At 62.0% G+C, this 16,221-nt stretch overlaps 2 protein-coding genes across 2 annotated transcripts; one reads left to right on the top strand and one right to left on the bottom strand.

Annotated features, from left to right (window-relative positions):
• Positions 1-417: 417 nt before the first annotated feature.
• Positions 418-7,126, top strand: IGFBP3 (insulin like growth factor binding protein 3). The gene is made up of 5 exons (XM_036247116.1): positions 418-945; positions 3,753-3,979; positions 4,454-4,573; positions 5,338-5,474; positions 6,191-7,126. Exons 1-4 carry the CDS (start codon positions 525-527, stop codon positions 5,464-5,466), a joined length of 897 nt encoding a protein of 298 aa, XP_036103009.1. The 5' UTR covers positions 418-524; the 3' UTR covers positions 5,467-5,474; positions 6,191-7,126.
• A 2,526-nt stretch (positions 7,127-9,652) lies between these two features.
• IGFBP1 (insulin like growth factor binding protein 1) lies at positions 9,653-12,853 on the bottom strand. Its single transcript, XM_036247391.1, has 4 exons — positions 12,496-12,853; positions 11,276-11,394; positions 10,342-10,470; positions 9,653-9,772 (listed from the first exon to the last, which is right to left on the bottom strand). Exons 1-4 carry the CDS (start codon positions 12,851-12,853, stop codon positions 9,653-9,655), a joined length of 726 nt encoding a protein of 241 aa, XP_036103284.1.
• Between the last annotated feature and the right edge of the window lie 3,368 nt (positions 12,854-16,221).

Raw genomic sequence — 16,221 nt, 5'->3', positions numbered from 1 at the left:
GGGCGGTTTCCCCGACACAGGTCCGCCACGGGCGACCTCACCCGGGACGCAGACCGGGAAGAGCTGCGGCGTTGGCCCGCGGCGGGCGGGGACGCTGGGGCGGCCGGAGGCACCAGGGTTGGTGAGTGATGGGAGCGCCGGGGGTTGGGGACCGCGTGGTAGCGGGGCACCGGGCGCACACGTGGGGAGCAGGTGCTCTGGCGGCCGCGCGCTGCGCACCCCGGTGCTCCGCGGGCTGCCCGGGGCGATATACGGGACCCCGGAGCCTTGTCTGCGCCTGCCTGCCCCCGTTCCCCCACCCCCACCCCCCACCCCCACCCCCGGCGCGCCGTTCCGGGGCGTGTCCTCGGCCGCTTCAGCTTCTATATAGCGGCCGGCGTGCCCCAGCAGCCCAGATGCAAGCCTGGCGGTGCTGCGCTGAAGTCTGACCGCTGCCCGCTTCGCTCCCGCAGCCTCCCGCCGCAGCTATCACCCCGTCCCGTGCGCCCCGGCCGGCTGAGCAGAGGACACCCGCAGTGGGCGCCATGCAGCGGACGTGCCCCTTGCTCTCGGCAGCGACGCTGATCGCGCTGGCCCTGCTCCAAGGACCGCCCGCGGCGCAAGCAGGTGTCGGCTCGGCGGGCGCTGGGCCGGTGGTGCGCTGCGAACCTTGCGACGCGCGCTCTCTGGCCCAGTGTGCGCCCCCGCCCGCCACGTGTGCCGAGGTGGTGCGCGAGCCGGGCTGCGGCTGCTGCCTGACGTGCGCCCTGGGCGCAGGCCAGCCGTGCGGCGTGTACACCGAGCGCTGCGGCGCGGGTCTCCGCTGCCACCCGCAGCCTGGCGAGCCGCGTCCGCTGCAGGCACTGCTGGAGGGCCGCGGGCTCTGCTCCAACACCAGCGCCGCAGGCCGCCTGCGCACCCACCTGCTGCCCGCGGCGGCCGCTGCCAGTACGCCGCCCACGCCAGGTGAGCTGCCGGGCCAGGTGCGTCCCACAGCGCGCAGGGGCGGCGCCCTCGCCGAGAGTCCGGACGGGTGGTGCAGCTCCGAGTCGTCCTGCTCTGAGTCGTACAAGGAGAGACAGGCGCTCGCGGGAGGGACACTCCACAGCGCTCCGTTTTCTGAGTGCAGAGTGCTTGTACATTGCAAAGCGCTTTTAGCGAAAAATGGGTCAGAGATTGTGTGGGGAGGGAGGGAGCAGATACCGAGCTCGGGGGTTCCTGGGGAGATCCTGGGCGGAGAAGGCTCCGGGCCCTGTGAGCCCGCGGCAGCGCGGGGACATGGACGCGGTTTCGGTTCCCGTGGACTCGGAGCGTGTCCTCCCCGCGGGGCAGGGGCGGAGGGAGACGGCGGGGGCAGATTTGGGCGCGAAGGGTGGGCAGGCGCATTGCAGGAAATGGTACCTGTTTCCTAACAGCATTTGCACTGACCTACGGTTTGCAAAGCGGTGTCACCCCCGGGGTGTCCCACAACCAGCCATGTGGGAACCGGGCAATCGCGTCTTTCGCGGTTGGACAACCTAACCTTCGGAAAGAAGCTGTCCAAGGTCCCCCAGAGGCAGGGAGGGCGGGAGGGGGTGCTGAGCTCCGATCGCTACCATCCGAATCCTCCCCCTGGGGCCCCCTCCCCCCGCCCCCTGCTTGTGTGGCCCTCAGACAACGCCAGGAGCTGGGGCTGCGGGCAGTGTGGACCCGCGGACCCCAGTGACAGGAGGGGGCTGGGTTAAGCCCCAAGGCTACTTGCTGCCTTAGTCTGAAGTGGAAGGAACGCGTCCATTTCAGGGAACCAGAGGAGGAGTCTGCCCGCCCTGGGGGAAGCGCCTCTCTCCCTCCCTTAGATTAGACGTTAAATGGAGCTGGCATCTGATTTTCCAAGTCTCAGCAGGCTCAGCCAGCCTCACTTAGCGAGGCGAGTGGAGTCCCCACACATGTCGCTGGGAGGACTGGGCGGAGCGCGAGGCCAGCGCAGCTGGGGCGGGGGAGGGGAGTCCCGGCACCGTTCAGGTGGCTGCGGTTCCCACCTGGGTGAGGTGCGTCCTTGCTGGGCAGGGCTGGCTCTGTTTCTCCCGGAGAACCTGCTTCCAGGATTGGTCAAAAGACACAATTCCACTTGCCTGAGACATCACTGTTTCATACCAGTGAGACTGTTAAAATCCCTGAAAGCATTTGTCCCCCGGGGCAAAGTCATGCCGTTGTCTGTGCGCACAGCATTGCCCGCAGGGCCTTGGACACCAGAACAGTGATCTGAGAAGTCCTTATAAAGAGGGTCGTCTCTAGTGGGCATGGTAATTACTCCTGAGAGTGGATGTGGTTTATTGCACAAGTGTAGAGAGATACAAGTAACTTCTAAAACCCATGTGGGGGACATAAATTTACGTGACAATTAAAATTATCTGCTGCTTAAAAGGACCAGTGTCCTCTTCACACCGAAGTCTTCAGGCATTAGAGAGAAACCGAGGAAGTTTGAGAAATTACTCAGAGTTCTAGGAAAAGAAATGCAAATGTGCATATGTACGTCATCTTGACTCCTCGGCCCCAGTACTTCCCTGAAGAAGAAAAAAGACACGAAGATGAAAGGAAATGAAACCAAATCCTACCAGTGAGGAGCCTACTCCACGGGCACAGGGCAGGACAATTGTGCCTCCCCAGCACCAGGCGCCTTGGGAACCCTGCAAAGCCTCCCCCTCTTGGGGCCATTTACTGGGTGGGGACACAGAGACCCAGAGAGCAGGGACGTCCCCGGGTCCTCGGGTCCCCGTGAGCGTACCCAGTGCTGGGCGCTGCCAGAGGACCCTGGAGCTGTGCGGCTGGAACACACTGTCTTCCTGCCCTGCTCAGCCCTGCGGAAACATTCCCTGTGCTGCTCCCGGGAGCCCAGCGCCGGAGGCCATGGCAGGCTTCTGGCCCTGGCGGGCAGCCACAGTGATGGGCGTGTCCCTGGGAGGAGGAGAACAGTTCAGCTGGGCGGGGCTCTGGCCACCCCAGGCCGAGCAGACTCAAGACCCGGCCTGGGGGTGCTGTGTAGAGTGAAGTGACCATATGGTTGCTTCCTGAGTGGGCAGACCAGGCAGAGACGGGGCGCACCCACTGCCCCCTGCCCCTCAGCTGCGCCCCGTTCATCCTGGGCAAGGAAAGTGGGGGTCCTGGCTCCACATCAGCCACACAGGCACTCAGTATAGTTGAAACCCCACCCCCAGGACGAGCCAAGATGCTGTCATGTCAGGTTTTCTTCCTTTACCGCGTTGACAACGAGAGGGACCTGCAGGGGGTGGCACTCGGAGCGTGGGCCTGATGCAGCTGTCCTGCCACCCACGCCCCCCGGGTGTCCAGGCGCCGCATGTCAGTGAGGGAGACACGGGACACCGGGGCCTTGAACACTGGCCAGCGCGCCCCGGAGCTCAGACGTGCAGCGGAGCACCCCGTGGGGCGGATTCACTCGGAGGCGCTCTGGCCGGCGCTGGAGTCAGAATTCCCGCGGGGCTGCCTCACCCCGCTCTTCCGACCCAGCAGGGGGAGAATGTGCTCGTCCCGGCTCAGCTCTGCCCCCTCCTGGTGGAGGCGGGGACGCCCTGAGCTTCATGGGCACCTCCTTGGTCCAATCTCAGCTGAGATTTCATTTTAAAAGGTGCTTCGCAGGCACAGCGGTCACTACCGGGGCCCCTGCTGGGAGGGGGATACTGTCCGAGGTGTCTTCGTGAACGTACTTGGGATGGTTGAATAATGTCCCACTGAGATGTGAGTCGGCGCCCTCATTGGATCGGCCCGTGTCTTTCCAGGAAACGACAGTGAGTCTGAGGAAGACCACAGTGCAGCGGCCTCGAGGAGCCCTGTGCTGTCCGTCACACACCGGGCCCCCGACTTCCACCCTGGCCACACCAAGATAGACGTAATCAAGAAGGGGCTCACCAGAGACAGCCAGCGCCACAAAGTGGACTATGAGACCCAGAGCACAGTCACGCAGAACTTCTCCTCCGAGTCCCAGCAGGACACCGAAACCGAATACGTGAGCGTTGCCTGTTCTCCTTGGGCGGGTGGGCCTGGGTCACTCTTCACTCGTAGCCTGTGGGTACACCCACCCCGCCTGCAGGGGCAGCGGCCAGCCCTCCTGACGCACAGGCCAGTGTGACCCTTCCCAGGGGAGATCCTCAGGGTCTGGGCTAAATGCCGTCGGTGAGAGTGTGCGGTGTGTGTGCTCACCCACCTCTGCGCTCAAGAGAAATGTTACGTGAACTGGCTTCGTTCTGTTCACCTAGCCTCTGTCCTGGGTTCCGGTGACTCTGCCCCAGGCTCAGAGCCTTGTCTGGGACACTCGAGAGAGGGGCCGTGGTCGGTGTCTCCCTGGGAGCGGTGAGGACTGAGTCAGGACGCAGATACTTGAAGGCACCTCGCAGGTTTCCCGGGAGGGCTTGGGGCAGACAGGACTTTATGAGGCAGCTGAGCTCCCAGTGACTGTGCCCCACCCCCACCCCCACCCCAGGGGCCCTGCCGCCGGGAGATAGAGGAGACTCTGAACCACCTCAAGTCCCTGAACACGGTGAGCCCCAGGGCCATTCACATCCCCAACTGCGACAAGAGGGGCTTCTACAAGAAGAGGCAGGTGAGTGTGTCTCCAGGAGCCCCTCCCTCCCAGCCCCTCACGTGGAGGGGACCCCCCCCCAGTCCTGACTGCAGCCCTGGCCCTCCCTCCTGCCGCAGCAGTGCCATGTTCCCCTTTATCAACCATGAGGGACACAGGCCAGCACCTTCCTGAGCACCCATCCTGGAGGGACGCTAACTGCAGAGAGTGACTGCGGCCCTCACCCCAGGCCCTCCCCGGAGTGACCAGCTGCAAGGGTCACACATTGGAGAGGAGGGTCATTTAAGCCACAGTAAGTGGCTTCCACAGATCACGACAGAATTAACCACGGAGCAGCGTGTCGTCAGGGGGGCCTCCATCTGAGACCCGTCCTCCCCAGGGGCCATTGGTCCCCTGGCCCCCTTATCACACCTGCTTTCTCTCTGTCACTATTCAGCACTCACTCTGAGAGCCCAGCGTGTCTGCGGCCTGGGATGCTCTCTGAAAGGCAGAGGTGATGAGCACAGGGCACAGGGACATTGTCATCCCCTCCTGCAGCAGCAGACCTGCAGGGCCAGCGGGCCAGGCTACCCAGGACGGGGACACAGCAGCGCCCCGCCCCCGCAGACAGGCAGCGCGCCGAGCGCGCAGGGGCCTGGGGGCCGTGCTTTCCGAGCCGGCTGCCCGGGGATCCCTCCTGGACCCTGACAGCCTGCTCCGCGCTGGGCCCCGGCACCTTTGCCAGCTCTGGGCCCACGGTGAGAGCCTCCCGGGGTTCACACCTGCCTCCTCTGCTCCGTCCACAGTGCCGTCTGTCCAAAGGCAGGAGTCGCGGCTTCTGCTGGTGCGTGGACAAGTACGGGCAGCCCCTCCCAGGCTTCTACCCGAAGGGCAAAGGGTACGTGCAGTGTGACAGCGACGAGGAGAGCAAGTGACTGGCCAGGTGAGCCCGGGGCAGTGGCTCTCGCGGGAAGGGGCGGGGCTTGGGGCGGGGCTGCAGACCAGGACGGGCGGGACTGACCTCTGAGGAGGCCAGGGAGGCCCCGACCTAATGAGAGGGCGGAGGGGCTGCAGCCCGCGGGCTGCTCTCCGGGAACCCAGGGCAGGTGCACCTTGGTTCACACTCAGCGGAGGGTTCAGAGTCGAGCTCTGCCCTGTTCACCTTCACAGGCAAACCCTTTAAATCCGGAGAACCTGTTTCTAAATTAAAGACATGTCTAAGTTTCTGTCCCGTAAAACACACTATGGATACTCAGATCATCTGTGCTTAAGAGAATCTTAATAAACTGTATTTAAATCTAATACAAACAATGAAATTTTAAACCATCGTTTTGAAGAATGCTCTCCTATTTAATATTCTCTTTTAATAAATGAGAAGGTTTCGGGGAGGGGGAGGAGAATAAGTACATTTCCTTCCATTTCCTCAAACCAAATTTAAGGAAACAGAAGGAAATTTCATTTTTAGTTATGTTTTCTTTCTTCGAGGTGGAAACAGTAATTCTAATTTTAGGGGGTGACTGTGGAAAGGTGGGGCCAGCATCTTACAGGCTCCTTCCTTTGTGACAAGGGTGGGCCTGGTGTCCGTCTGAGGACCCTGGGGCGCAGTGGGCCCCTCTGATGTCGGGGGTCGTCCCAACATCCCTTTTCTGCCTGTTCCAGTTCCGAGGGCACCAGCACGCCAGTTCCGCACAGACGACGGCCAAGGACCTGCTCAGCACCTGGCTGCAGCCTCTTTGTATTTCTTTGCGTGGCGAATCAATTTCTTTTTTCGATCGAAGTTTAGAAAGAGATTTTGAGATGCCTGGGATTCTAAGCGGGGACTTGAGGGGCTTTTCCACTTTCCAGTACCAGGGAAACCGAGCGATTTTTCTTGTTGCTTTTTCTGAACCTGCTTGTAAACCCAACCACACACCATGGCCTCCTGCGGTCCGGACCCCGTGGGCGGCGTGGCTGACCCTGACTTCACCCCTCGGCACCCCCGCTGCTGAGCGGACGCGCACTGTCCCCTTGCGACTGGAGCACGGGGCTCTGAGAACGGCGGCCCCACAGGTACCCCCCCGCCAAGGCCTGCGTCCCTCCACCCGGAAGGGAGTTCCTGTCTTCAGGTGACCGGTTCTGCGTGGGAAGGAGTGGAGACGATGACGTGGAGTCTTACTTACGTTTATAAAATGACCAGGAACACGCTCAGGAGCCCTGAGCAGATTCCTAAGGACACAGCCTTTGCTGGTGGCCCCACGGGGCAGGGGATGGGGGGCCAGCACCACACCTGGGTTTCAGGGGCATCCCCCAGATGCTTCCGGTGATGGCAGAAAAGGGTGCTTCCCACCCACAAATGCAAGACCAAGGTCACCTTTGAGGCTAAGTTCCTTAGACGCAATGGAAGGCTGTGCTCGTGCCTCTCTCTGCCGAGCACAGTGTAACGAGCACAGTGTCTAAGCAGAGACAGGAGGCCCCGGAGCTCAGACTCGCCCGCTCTCTCTCCTGACTCACACGTACTTGCAGAGAAATGTCTTCATGAAGTGTCTCCCTTGTATGCATCGCAGTCCAGATATGCTAGGACCTGTACTTGATCATCTTAGGTGAAACGTCAGCCACGTTAGAAGGAAGCGCCGGTGCGGTGTGGCCGCGGGGCCACAGCGGGAGGAAGACCTGTGGCCGCTCACCATCCTCCTCCACAGAGGGGTCTCCAGACCTTCTGCCTACCTATTAGCTTTCCTTTATTTTTTTAATCAAGTTTTTAGAAAAAGGTATTTTTGAAGAATTTGTCTCGCCATGTATTTATACTTGGTTAATAAAGTTCCTACCATGAAGAAACCCTGCCCCGTGTCAGTGGCTGGCTCAGGTTTGGAGAGTCTGGTTGGCACCTCGCACGCAGGGACCTCGGGCGGTGCCTCCGCCGGGCTCCTTCCTGGCTGTCGGCCTCAGTCCGGCCCGGGGAGGACAGGCCGGGGCAGACCAGCAGGTGCGTCTCCGAAGCCCTCATTGAGTCAGGTGTTGTCCCCATTGTCCTGCCCGTCACCACCCACGCAGGCACCAGGGGCACAAAGCACGGTGTCCTTTCCCCACCGTCTCTGCTTGGAGAAGGGACGAGACAGGAGGAGGGAGACCCCAGGAGGCGCTGGGTGGGACTCTAACCCTTCGACTGTGGCACCAAAGGACACACTTTGCTTCACGGAATCAGGTGTGGAGAGTCATCCCCGAACCCTTAAGAAAGCGTCCGAGTCCAGGCCTGTCCCAGCGGCGTGTGCTGAGCAATGAACACTCCGTGTTCAGAGACCTGGAGTGGGGCATCCTTGGGAGGTGACATGGGAACCAGAAAGGTGGGGTGCCTGCAAAGTCATGAGCAGGGAGAAGGCCAGAGAGGGGGGCAGGAGCCAAGAGGCCACGGGGTGTCCGGGTTGGGGCCTGGGCAGCCACCAGTGTGGGAACCCCGGGCAGGAGCTGTGAGCTGTGAGCCCCCCGGGGCCCTCCCGCCCTCCCAGGGCTCGGCTCTCACCTGTCCCAGCTGTGTGTCCCCAGGCGCTGTCCCCAGACAGGCTGCACTCAGGGGACCGAGGCCACACAGGTGTGGCACCACCTTCCAGATTTCGATAGCAAGTCCACACCCGTGAAGAATAACCATCGTGAACACAATGTGGGTGTCCTGAACCCAGCTTCTCTCGTGACAGCCTGTCCAGAGAGACTCGTGCCCCTTCAGCCAGACTCCACGCGTCCAGAAGGCTGCCTCGGGTGTGCCCAGCGAGGACGTGAGTGCCGGGCCACCATTCCTGTCTGTGATGCTGATGACACGGAACAGTCCTTGGGGGGACAAAAAGGAGCAGGGTGCGGCTGTCTTGTGTCCACCACACACACGCACCCACAGCTGGAAGGACGCTCCGTATGTTTTCCTGTGTTGTCTCTACTCCGCTGCGATGTCAGCGGCCCCTGGGCGGACCTGGACGCCGCCTGCTCCTCGTTGCCATGTTTTCTGGGGTCCGTTTGCCAGCGTTTTGTTGAGACTTTGTGCCTCTGTTCTTCGGATAGTGTGACACGGAGCACTGAGTTCACAGATCAGTACTGGGAAGTGGCAGAGGGGGGCTGGCAGCCGGGGGTCACAGGGTGAGGGGGACACCAGAGAGGGGCTGGGGGCTGCGAGAGCAGAGAGGTGACCTGGGCTGACCAGAGGCTCTGGCTCTCCCACACACACAGCCAAGGGTGGGGGGCCGGGTCAGGAAAACAAGCGGGTCACCCCATAAGGAAGAAGGGCCCCAAGGGGCACCTTGTGCTCAGGGCTCAGCGCTGCGGGCAGGCAGGGTGCCCACCCCGAGGGGCCACTTGAACACTGCAGAGGACGGAGGCTAAGGGAGGCCAGAGGAGAGGGCGAGGGAGCTCATTAAGAAGTATCTCTGTCTCGTGTGTCAGATGGGAGACACCTGGCCTGTTTGCAAGTGGACAGGAGGGGCGCACAGAGAAGTCAGGGCAGCAGGAGGGGGAGGGGCCCCAGCCCTGGGTGACAGGCACTGCGGGCGCTGGTGGTCGTGGGCGACCTCAGTGGGGCAGCCTCTCTGGCAGCAGGGAGGAGACCTGGGTGCAGAGGAGCAGGGGGCACAAACTCCAGAGCAGTAACAGTGCTTCCCATGGAATGTTTATTTGTTTACACTGTGCGTGCGTGTTGACAATGGATCCAATGCACGTGTTCCCATGGAGCAACACCACCAGGTCTCACTGTGATTACAGGATTAACCTTTAACTTTTCCTGTCAATTGACGCTGGACTCGGACCCGTGGAGCACACAGGGCGAGTCACCGAGCGGCTTGACGCAATCACGGCTACACGTCTGATTCTGCATCTTCTAGGCAGGATTTTCCTAAGCAATTTACACACAGAGCTTAAATACAGGTATCTACATACAACGTGCTGAGAGGTGCTTCGTGACATATAAATTAGTACAGCACAAGTTACCGTGTAGAAAAAATAAACTTACAGTGAATAAATAAACTATAGCTTTTATACAGCAAGTAGCAAGTGGAGTATACGGGTGGTCCCTGTGCACACGCCATAGACACGTGTGTGCGCTGGAGTATGAAGGGCACGGTGTACGCGAACATTTCACGGAAGGACCGGGCCGTGCTGCTTCTGACCTCACTGAAAATACTGTTGGCAGTCGGGGTCTCCTCTGACCTCAGACCCCGGGATCTTCCTCCCGCTCTGGGGGTACACGCACCAGCAGAGCCCCGGCTCGCCATCCAGAGACGCCTCACACTGCAGAGATGAGAAGCAAGGTCAGAGCAGCGGCAGAAGCTGGGGAAGACGAGCGCCCAGCCACCCAGCGCCACGCCGAGCGCACGCTTGGGAGCTCGGACCACGGGCGGCACCCCGCAAACCCGACACCCTCAGCCTCTCCCATCCCCCACCAAGCACGGCCTCCTCCTCAGTCTCCCCCATGACAGCCACAGAGCGTCAGCGGGTGCGAAAGGGCCCCTCGGACTGCGTCTTGCTCTGTTTGATCTCATTTGTAGTCTGGCAAGTTGAGAAGATGCCATTGTGTTTAATTATAGAGTTCCTTCCCCTTTGTGGGGGGAAGAAACAGTAAGAGATGTTCCAATAGATACTAAATTCCCTAAGCAGAGCAGTTTCCTTCTGTCCTGTGAAAGGTGACAGACGGGGTCCAGAAAGGCGGGGCCTGCGGGAGCCCCGAACCTCAGCCCGGCCAGCGGTGGTCCCGGGCCGCCCGCTCCCAGAGCCGGAGGGCCGGACCCTGCGTCACCGAGCAGTCCGGGGCGTCTGGAGCGTGGCTCTGCAGGGACGGGCCAGCTAGCAAGGGCACGCACCTGCTTGCTGTGGTACAGGCCGCTCCTGTCGCAGTTGGGCAGGTAAAACCTGTAGAGGCTGCCGCCCGCCGTCTCCTGGTCCTGGGCTAGTCTGTCCAGCACAGTGTGCAGTTCTTGCTGGCAGGGCCTCTGGAACGGACATTGGATGTTGGGATAAGTGACGAGAAGAAGTGAACCCCCAGAGGATGGAAGAGGTGTGTGGGCCCCTTCTCTGGACCTCCAGCTCTCACCGGTCGCCGGAGGGCGCCTCCCGCGCCGAACCCCTAAACACCCACGGGAGGGTCTCCCTGCTTTCTCCCTTCCCCCTGCCTCCGTGAGAACTCTGGCCCCCGCCCCCCGGGAGGACAACTTCCTCCCAATGGAGAATCCCGCCGGAGGTTCCCCGCCAGGAACTTCGGTTCTTTGTCGCCCTCAAGCGGCAGAACGAAAAGCGAACAGCACTGGCGGGCGGAGGGGCCACGGGGCAGGCCGCTTGCTGGGGAGATGGATCTGCAAGTGGACGGTGGTGGTGGCCGCAGGACACTGCGGCTGTGCTGACGCTACAGCCCTTCGTACTTTGAAATGGCAAACGTGCTCGATTTTACGTGATGTGTATTCTCGACAATGTCGGGGGGTGGGCGATGGGAGGGAGCTTTGGTGAGTCCCGTGCCCAGCTGTGGAATAGCCAACTCAGTGCCCTGCAGACAGCGTCTGGCACGACGCCCTCAGAGAGGAGCTCGGAGACACGCAGGAGGGTCTCCAAGCTGCGGAGCAGGGGCGGACTCTTCCCTCCGCCCACAGGAAAGTCCTGTCTCAGAAGCTCGGCGAAGCTGGGCTGAGGACGCCTGTGGGCTGTGGGAAGGAGCAGCCTGTGTCCGGGGCTGGGCGGCAGGGAGGGGCTGAGACACCTGTGCAGCCCAGTGGGTTCCAGCCGGCGGCGCTGCCCGGGCCTCACCTTCCAGCTATTGACGTCGGTGATCCCGGGGGTCCTGATGCTGTTGTAGTTACTGACGGTGTTCCACAGGGTGGGCGGCTCCTGGGTCATCTCCATGTGCTCTGAGGACCCGCTGGCACCTGAAAATGGACCGCCACCGCGAGTGAGCCCTCCCGAGGCGTCTGCACCCGCCCCTGAAGTCGCTCCCTTCCCCTGACAGCTTCTGGGGAGAGCGAGCCGGGTCTGGCAAGGGTGCCCCGTGTCTCTGTCTCCACAGCAGTGGGAGGGGGCACCCACCCTCCATCGGGCTGGGAAGAGCCCCGAAGGAGCCCCAGATTACCATGCGACCCGACACCCACCCCACCCCCTGCCCTCCCACCCAGCATTTCGGCGATTCCATGGGAGCTGGAGCTGGGTTAAGAGCGGGTCTACATTGCAGCTGTCCCCTCTACTTTAGGGGTGCCAGCACCCCCAGACAAGGGGGGCTCAGCAGATATCTTGCAGATGGTCTGAAGGTTCAGAATGGATGCCGGACAGACTCCCCCAGAACTGGCCCCCCTGAGGAAGCCCAGGGAAGCCCTCGCCTTTAAGGACCATGGAGAGGACCCCATTTCATTGATTCTGGGGCACAGACCAGCAGGAGAGCCCCGACCCCCCAACCCTCCCCCTCCGTGGAGAGCCAGGAGCTCAGCCGCTTCCTGCAGAACCAGCAGGTCAGGAGGGGGGAGGGGGAGGGGGCCTTTCCTCTGTTCCCCACTACAAATAAATCACTGCTGAATCCAGGAAAGAGCCACTGTCGGTCCTGAGGAGGCCACGGGCACATCAAACACTGTCCCCTGTGCCTTCACAGCAGTGGAGTGTTCAGCCTAAACGCTCACAATGTGTCCAGCACACACTGTCTCCACAGGACGCATATCACAAAGGACATTCAACTCTGGGGGTGGGGGCGGGGCTGGGTCCCCTCCCTGGCTGCCCACGCCCCACTGGGAGGAGGGCCAGGGGCCTGGGATGGGCTGTGGAGGTTTGGGGCTCTCCCCCCATCTCTCCTCCCTGCCCCTGGGCACCTCCCAAAGGGCCAGGCAATGATGGGGCCCTTACAAACTTTGGCCCCAAGCTCTGGGCCCGGGCAGATTTGCACCCCACTGACTATGGGCTTTGGCGGAGCCCCCGCCCCTGCCCCTGCCGGCCGAGGTGCGTTCATCCGTCCCAGGGGAGGAGACCAGGTGGAAGAACAGCAGTACCTGCGGCCTCGGTGCTGGGGTCAGCGGCCTGGGACTGGGGCTGGCAGGTGCCCTTGCCGCGGATGAGGGCCTGCAGGGGCTGCGGCTCCCCGGGCAGGGCGCGGCAGCTGAGTTCCCTGGCACAGCGCGCAGTAGTCATTCCGCAGGCGGCACCCAGTGGCAGGGTACACATCGGGCAGCAGCCGCAGCCGGCGGGCCGGGCGGACTCCGGGCACGAGGCAGGCACCGGCGGGCAGAGCGCAAGCTTCTCGGCGGAGCAGGGCGCGCATTGCCACAGCTGGGGAGCGCCGGCGCCTGCGAGGACCTGGCCGGCCAACAGGAGGAGCAGCCAGGCAGGGAAGGCGTTGACCGCGGGCATCGTCGTCGTGGCGACAGGGGCCGGTGCTCACTGGCTGCTCGCTGCTCGCTGAGCGGTGTCGGCAAGGTCTGGTGCTGGCAGGGTGGTGGCGGTGGCCGGTGCTCCCTGGGCAGTGGATGCTCGACGGTGCCCAGAGCACCTTATGAAGGGCGAGGGACCAGGTCACCTGTCCTCGGAGGTTAATGATTGGCAGCTACACTCTGGCGGACCGTGTTCAAAATAAGTTTGTTTTCCTCGTGTGCTCCAGGCACTGTGCCAAGCGTGGGTGGAAGGAGCGTAAACGTCCAGGTTCCGGGCGCTGTTTGTCCGTCCTGTTGTTATGGAATTCCCACCTGGAGCCAAAGCACAGGTCTCACCGGGAGTGCGTGGCCAGGTGGAGGGGGCGCTGCTTGTTTTGCTCAAGAAGAGCCGGGGCTGAGCCAAGCAAAGCCCAAGACGTCGGCTGGGCATGGCCACCATTTTCAAAAGGGGAAACCGAGGCTCGGGGAGAGGCAAGGAGGACCGCGTAGGGCCCAGGTGTCTGCTGGCCTGGCTGGTTCTCAGGAGCCGCGCTCAGAAGTGCTTGCCTTCTGCAGGAAGGAGGTCCCCAGGCTACTGAACTCATCTCCCAGTCTTTCCCAGGAGAGACAGGAAGGGACAGACGGTCCTTGCAAGGAGGGGACCCCGTCTCACGCAGCCCAGAGACCAGCCTCGTCAATGCACCTCCACGGGGCTCCAACTGGGGCCCAGGGACAGGTGGGGCGAAGGCTGCAGGATGGCACCCAGACCCTGCTGCCTCTGCCTTTCTGGCTCACACTAATGTTTATCAGGAATCAAATACCAAGGCCTTCTCTTTAGTTAAAATTCCTATTTCTTGGATGTCCTCCTGGGTTGCAAGGAAGACGGCACTGTGGCATCAAAGACGGTGAGGGATAGCCCCATCATCCCCACAAGCAGGGGGTGTTTTTGCCAGAGGCCAGTCCCTGGCACGAGGCAGAATTGACTGATCACTGAGAGAAAGACATCGAGGTGAGTCAAGTGTGCACATTACGTTCAATGTCCAAGTGAAGCGCAAATGAGGAGATAAGACGCCCAAGCTTGTGGGCAGCACAGAACATGTATGAGAGGCGGTGTCGCTGGGGGGGTCGAACCCCCGAGAAGAATGTGTGAGAAGCAGGTGTGGTGCATGGGGGTCGGGGAGGAGGAGAAAGGAGGTGCAGGTGCCGAGGGAGAGACGGGTGTCCCCTGCTCGTCTGGTCCTCCCGGGTTCTCATTGTCCAGTAAATATGTTTCCTCCGGTTGGGGCTCACACATCCATCGCAAGAACACAGTCAACACTGGTGCACTGACTCCTTTTCTGGCCCCTGCACCTGGGCCTGGGCACGTCCACAGCAGGTCACAGTCTCTCCCCAGCAACAATCAAAATAAGGTCATGAAATTGTGGCAGGAGTTCAAGGTCATGTTCGTCATTATTTTTCCAGAACCAAGTTCAGTGTGGGCTGAAGAGCAAACCAGCGCTTTCGAACAGGGCGGCAGGAGTCTTGATGTCCTTTCGATGACACCCTACCTCACGGCGTGTCCGGAGAGTATGTGCTCTGAGCTCCCCCCCCCTCCGGACTTCCTGCACGTAGAAACACTGCCCCCGGACTGTTTTCTTACCGACAAGGAGAGCGGGTCATCGGGACGTGCCCGGGGCCCCCGCCCTCCCTCCCCGAGCCTGCCTGTCCCCTCACGTAGAGGAAACTTCTGTCGGGTGATTTCCCAATGTTTCCATCACTTGCATCACACACAGCAAAGCAAAAGACCCCCAAACCCAGCCCTGCTGCTCCCTCCTGACCCCACACGCAGACGAAGGGACACTTCCTGGGCCTGTGGGCCGTTGTCTGTGGGGTAAGTGAGGTGGCTGGGCTCGTGGTCATTTCTGAGAGCTTCCTGAACCGCACCCCCCCACACCTGAGTGGGGGAGGGGAGCTCCCTTGGGGTGCAGAGGTGCAGTGCTGTGTCCTGGAGCCCCCCTGGTCCCAGCCCTGTGGACTCTCGCTCAGCATCCAACCTGAAGATCCCCTCTTCATCCTAGAAAAAAAGTATAATTTCTCCATGACTTTCTTCATACTGTCTCCAGCTCAAATGTTCATCTCCCCGTTCCCTACATCACCCTACCACCTACACCTGTCACCACGTCTGTCCGTCATATGTCCATCTCCCTCCGAAGGCTCGGTCCAGTCCCCTCCCATGTCCACCCTGGGAATGAAAGGCCCCCAGAGCCTTGCGCCTGGGATCTGTCTGCTCTGCCTCCCACAGCAGGACGGCGAGTGGACACGCGTCCTCAGTGTGGTGCGGGGACGGAGCGAGGTGTGGGGAGTGGGGGTCCCCCGATGCCCAGACTGGTCACCGCGCAGTCTCGAGAACACGTTCTGTCCGGGGCGAGTTATTAGCTGGTCCTTATGGCAAGTGCTTCAGTGCAGGTCCAGGGCGTGGTGGGGACAGCGGGACCCCAGCACCCAGCATGCCCGGCGCCTGCCAGAGAAGGTGCAGCCCAGGCAGGTCTGGGATGAGGTGCAGTGTGGGGGGCAGACAGCAGGAGGGGGGTACCATGTGGGGGTGCAGACAGCCGCAGGAGGGTACCATGTGGGGGGCAGATAGCAGGAGGGGGTACCATGTGGGGGGCAGACAGCAGCAGGGGGTGTAGTGTGGGGGGCAGACAGCAGCAGGGGGTGCAGTGTGGGGGCAGACAGCAGCAGGGGGTGCAGTGTGGGGGCAGACAGCAGAAGGGGGTACAGTTGGGGGGCAGACAGCAGCAGGGGGTGCAGTGTGGAGGGCAGAAAGCAGCAGGGGGTGCAGTGTGGGGGCAGACAGCAGCAGGGGGTGCAGTGTGGGGGGCAGACAGCAGCACGGGGTGCAGTGTGGGGGCAGACAGCAGCAGGGGTACAGTGTGGGGGGCAGACAGCAGCAGGGGTGCAGTGTGGGGGGCAGACAGCAGCAGGGGTGCAGTGTGGGGGGCAGACAGCAGCACGGGGTGCAGTGTGGGAGGCAGACAGCAGCAGGGGTGCAGTGTGGGGGGCAGACAGCAGCACGGGGTACAGTGTGGGGGGCAGACAGCAGCAGGGGTGCAGTGTGGGGGGCAGACAGCAGCAGGGGGTGCAGTGTGGGGGGGCAGACAGCAGCAGGGGTGCAGTGTGGGGGGCAGACAGCAGCAGGGTGCAGTGTGGGGGGCAGACAGCAGCAGGGGTGCAGTGTGGGGGGCAGACAGCAGCAGGGGTGCAGTGTGGGGGGCAGACAGCAGCACGGGGTGCAGTGTGGGGGGCAGACAGCAGCACGGGGTGCAGTGTGGGAGGCAGACAGCAGCAGGGGTGCAGTGTGGGGGGCAGACAGCAGCACGGGGTACAGTG

The sequence above is a fragment of the Molossus molossus genome, unplaced genomic scaffold (genome assembly GCF_014108415.1).
Source record: "Molossus molossus isolate mMolMol1 unplaced genomic scaffold, mMolMol1.p scaffold_m16_p_7, whole genome shotgun sequence".
In the NCBI taxonomy this organism is placed as follows: Eukaryota; Metazoa; Chordata; class Mammalia; order Chiroptera; family Molossidae; genus Molossus; species Molossus molossus.
Note: the sequence above shows the minus strand (reverse complement) of the source record. Positions and strands in the feature narration are given on the sequence as shown.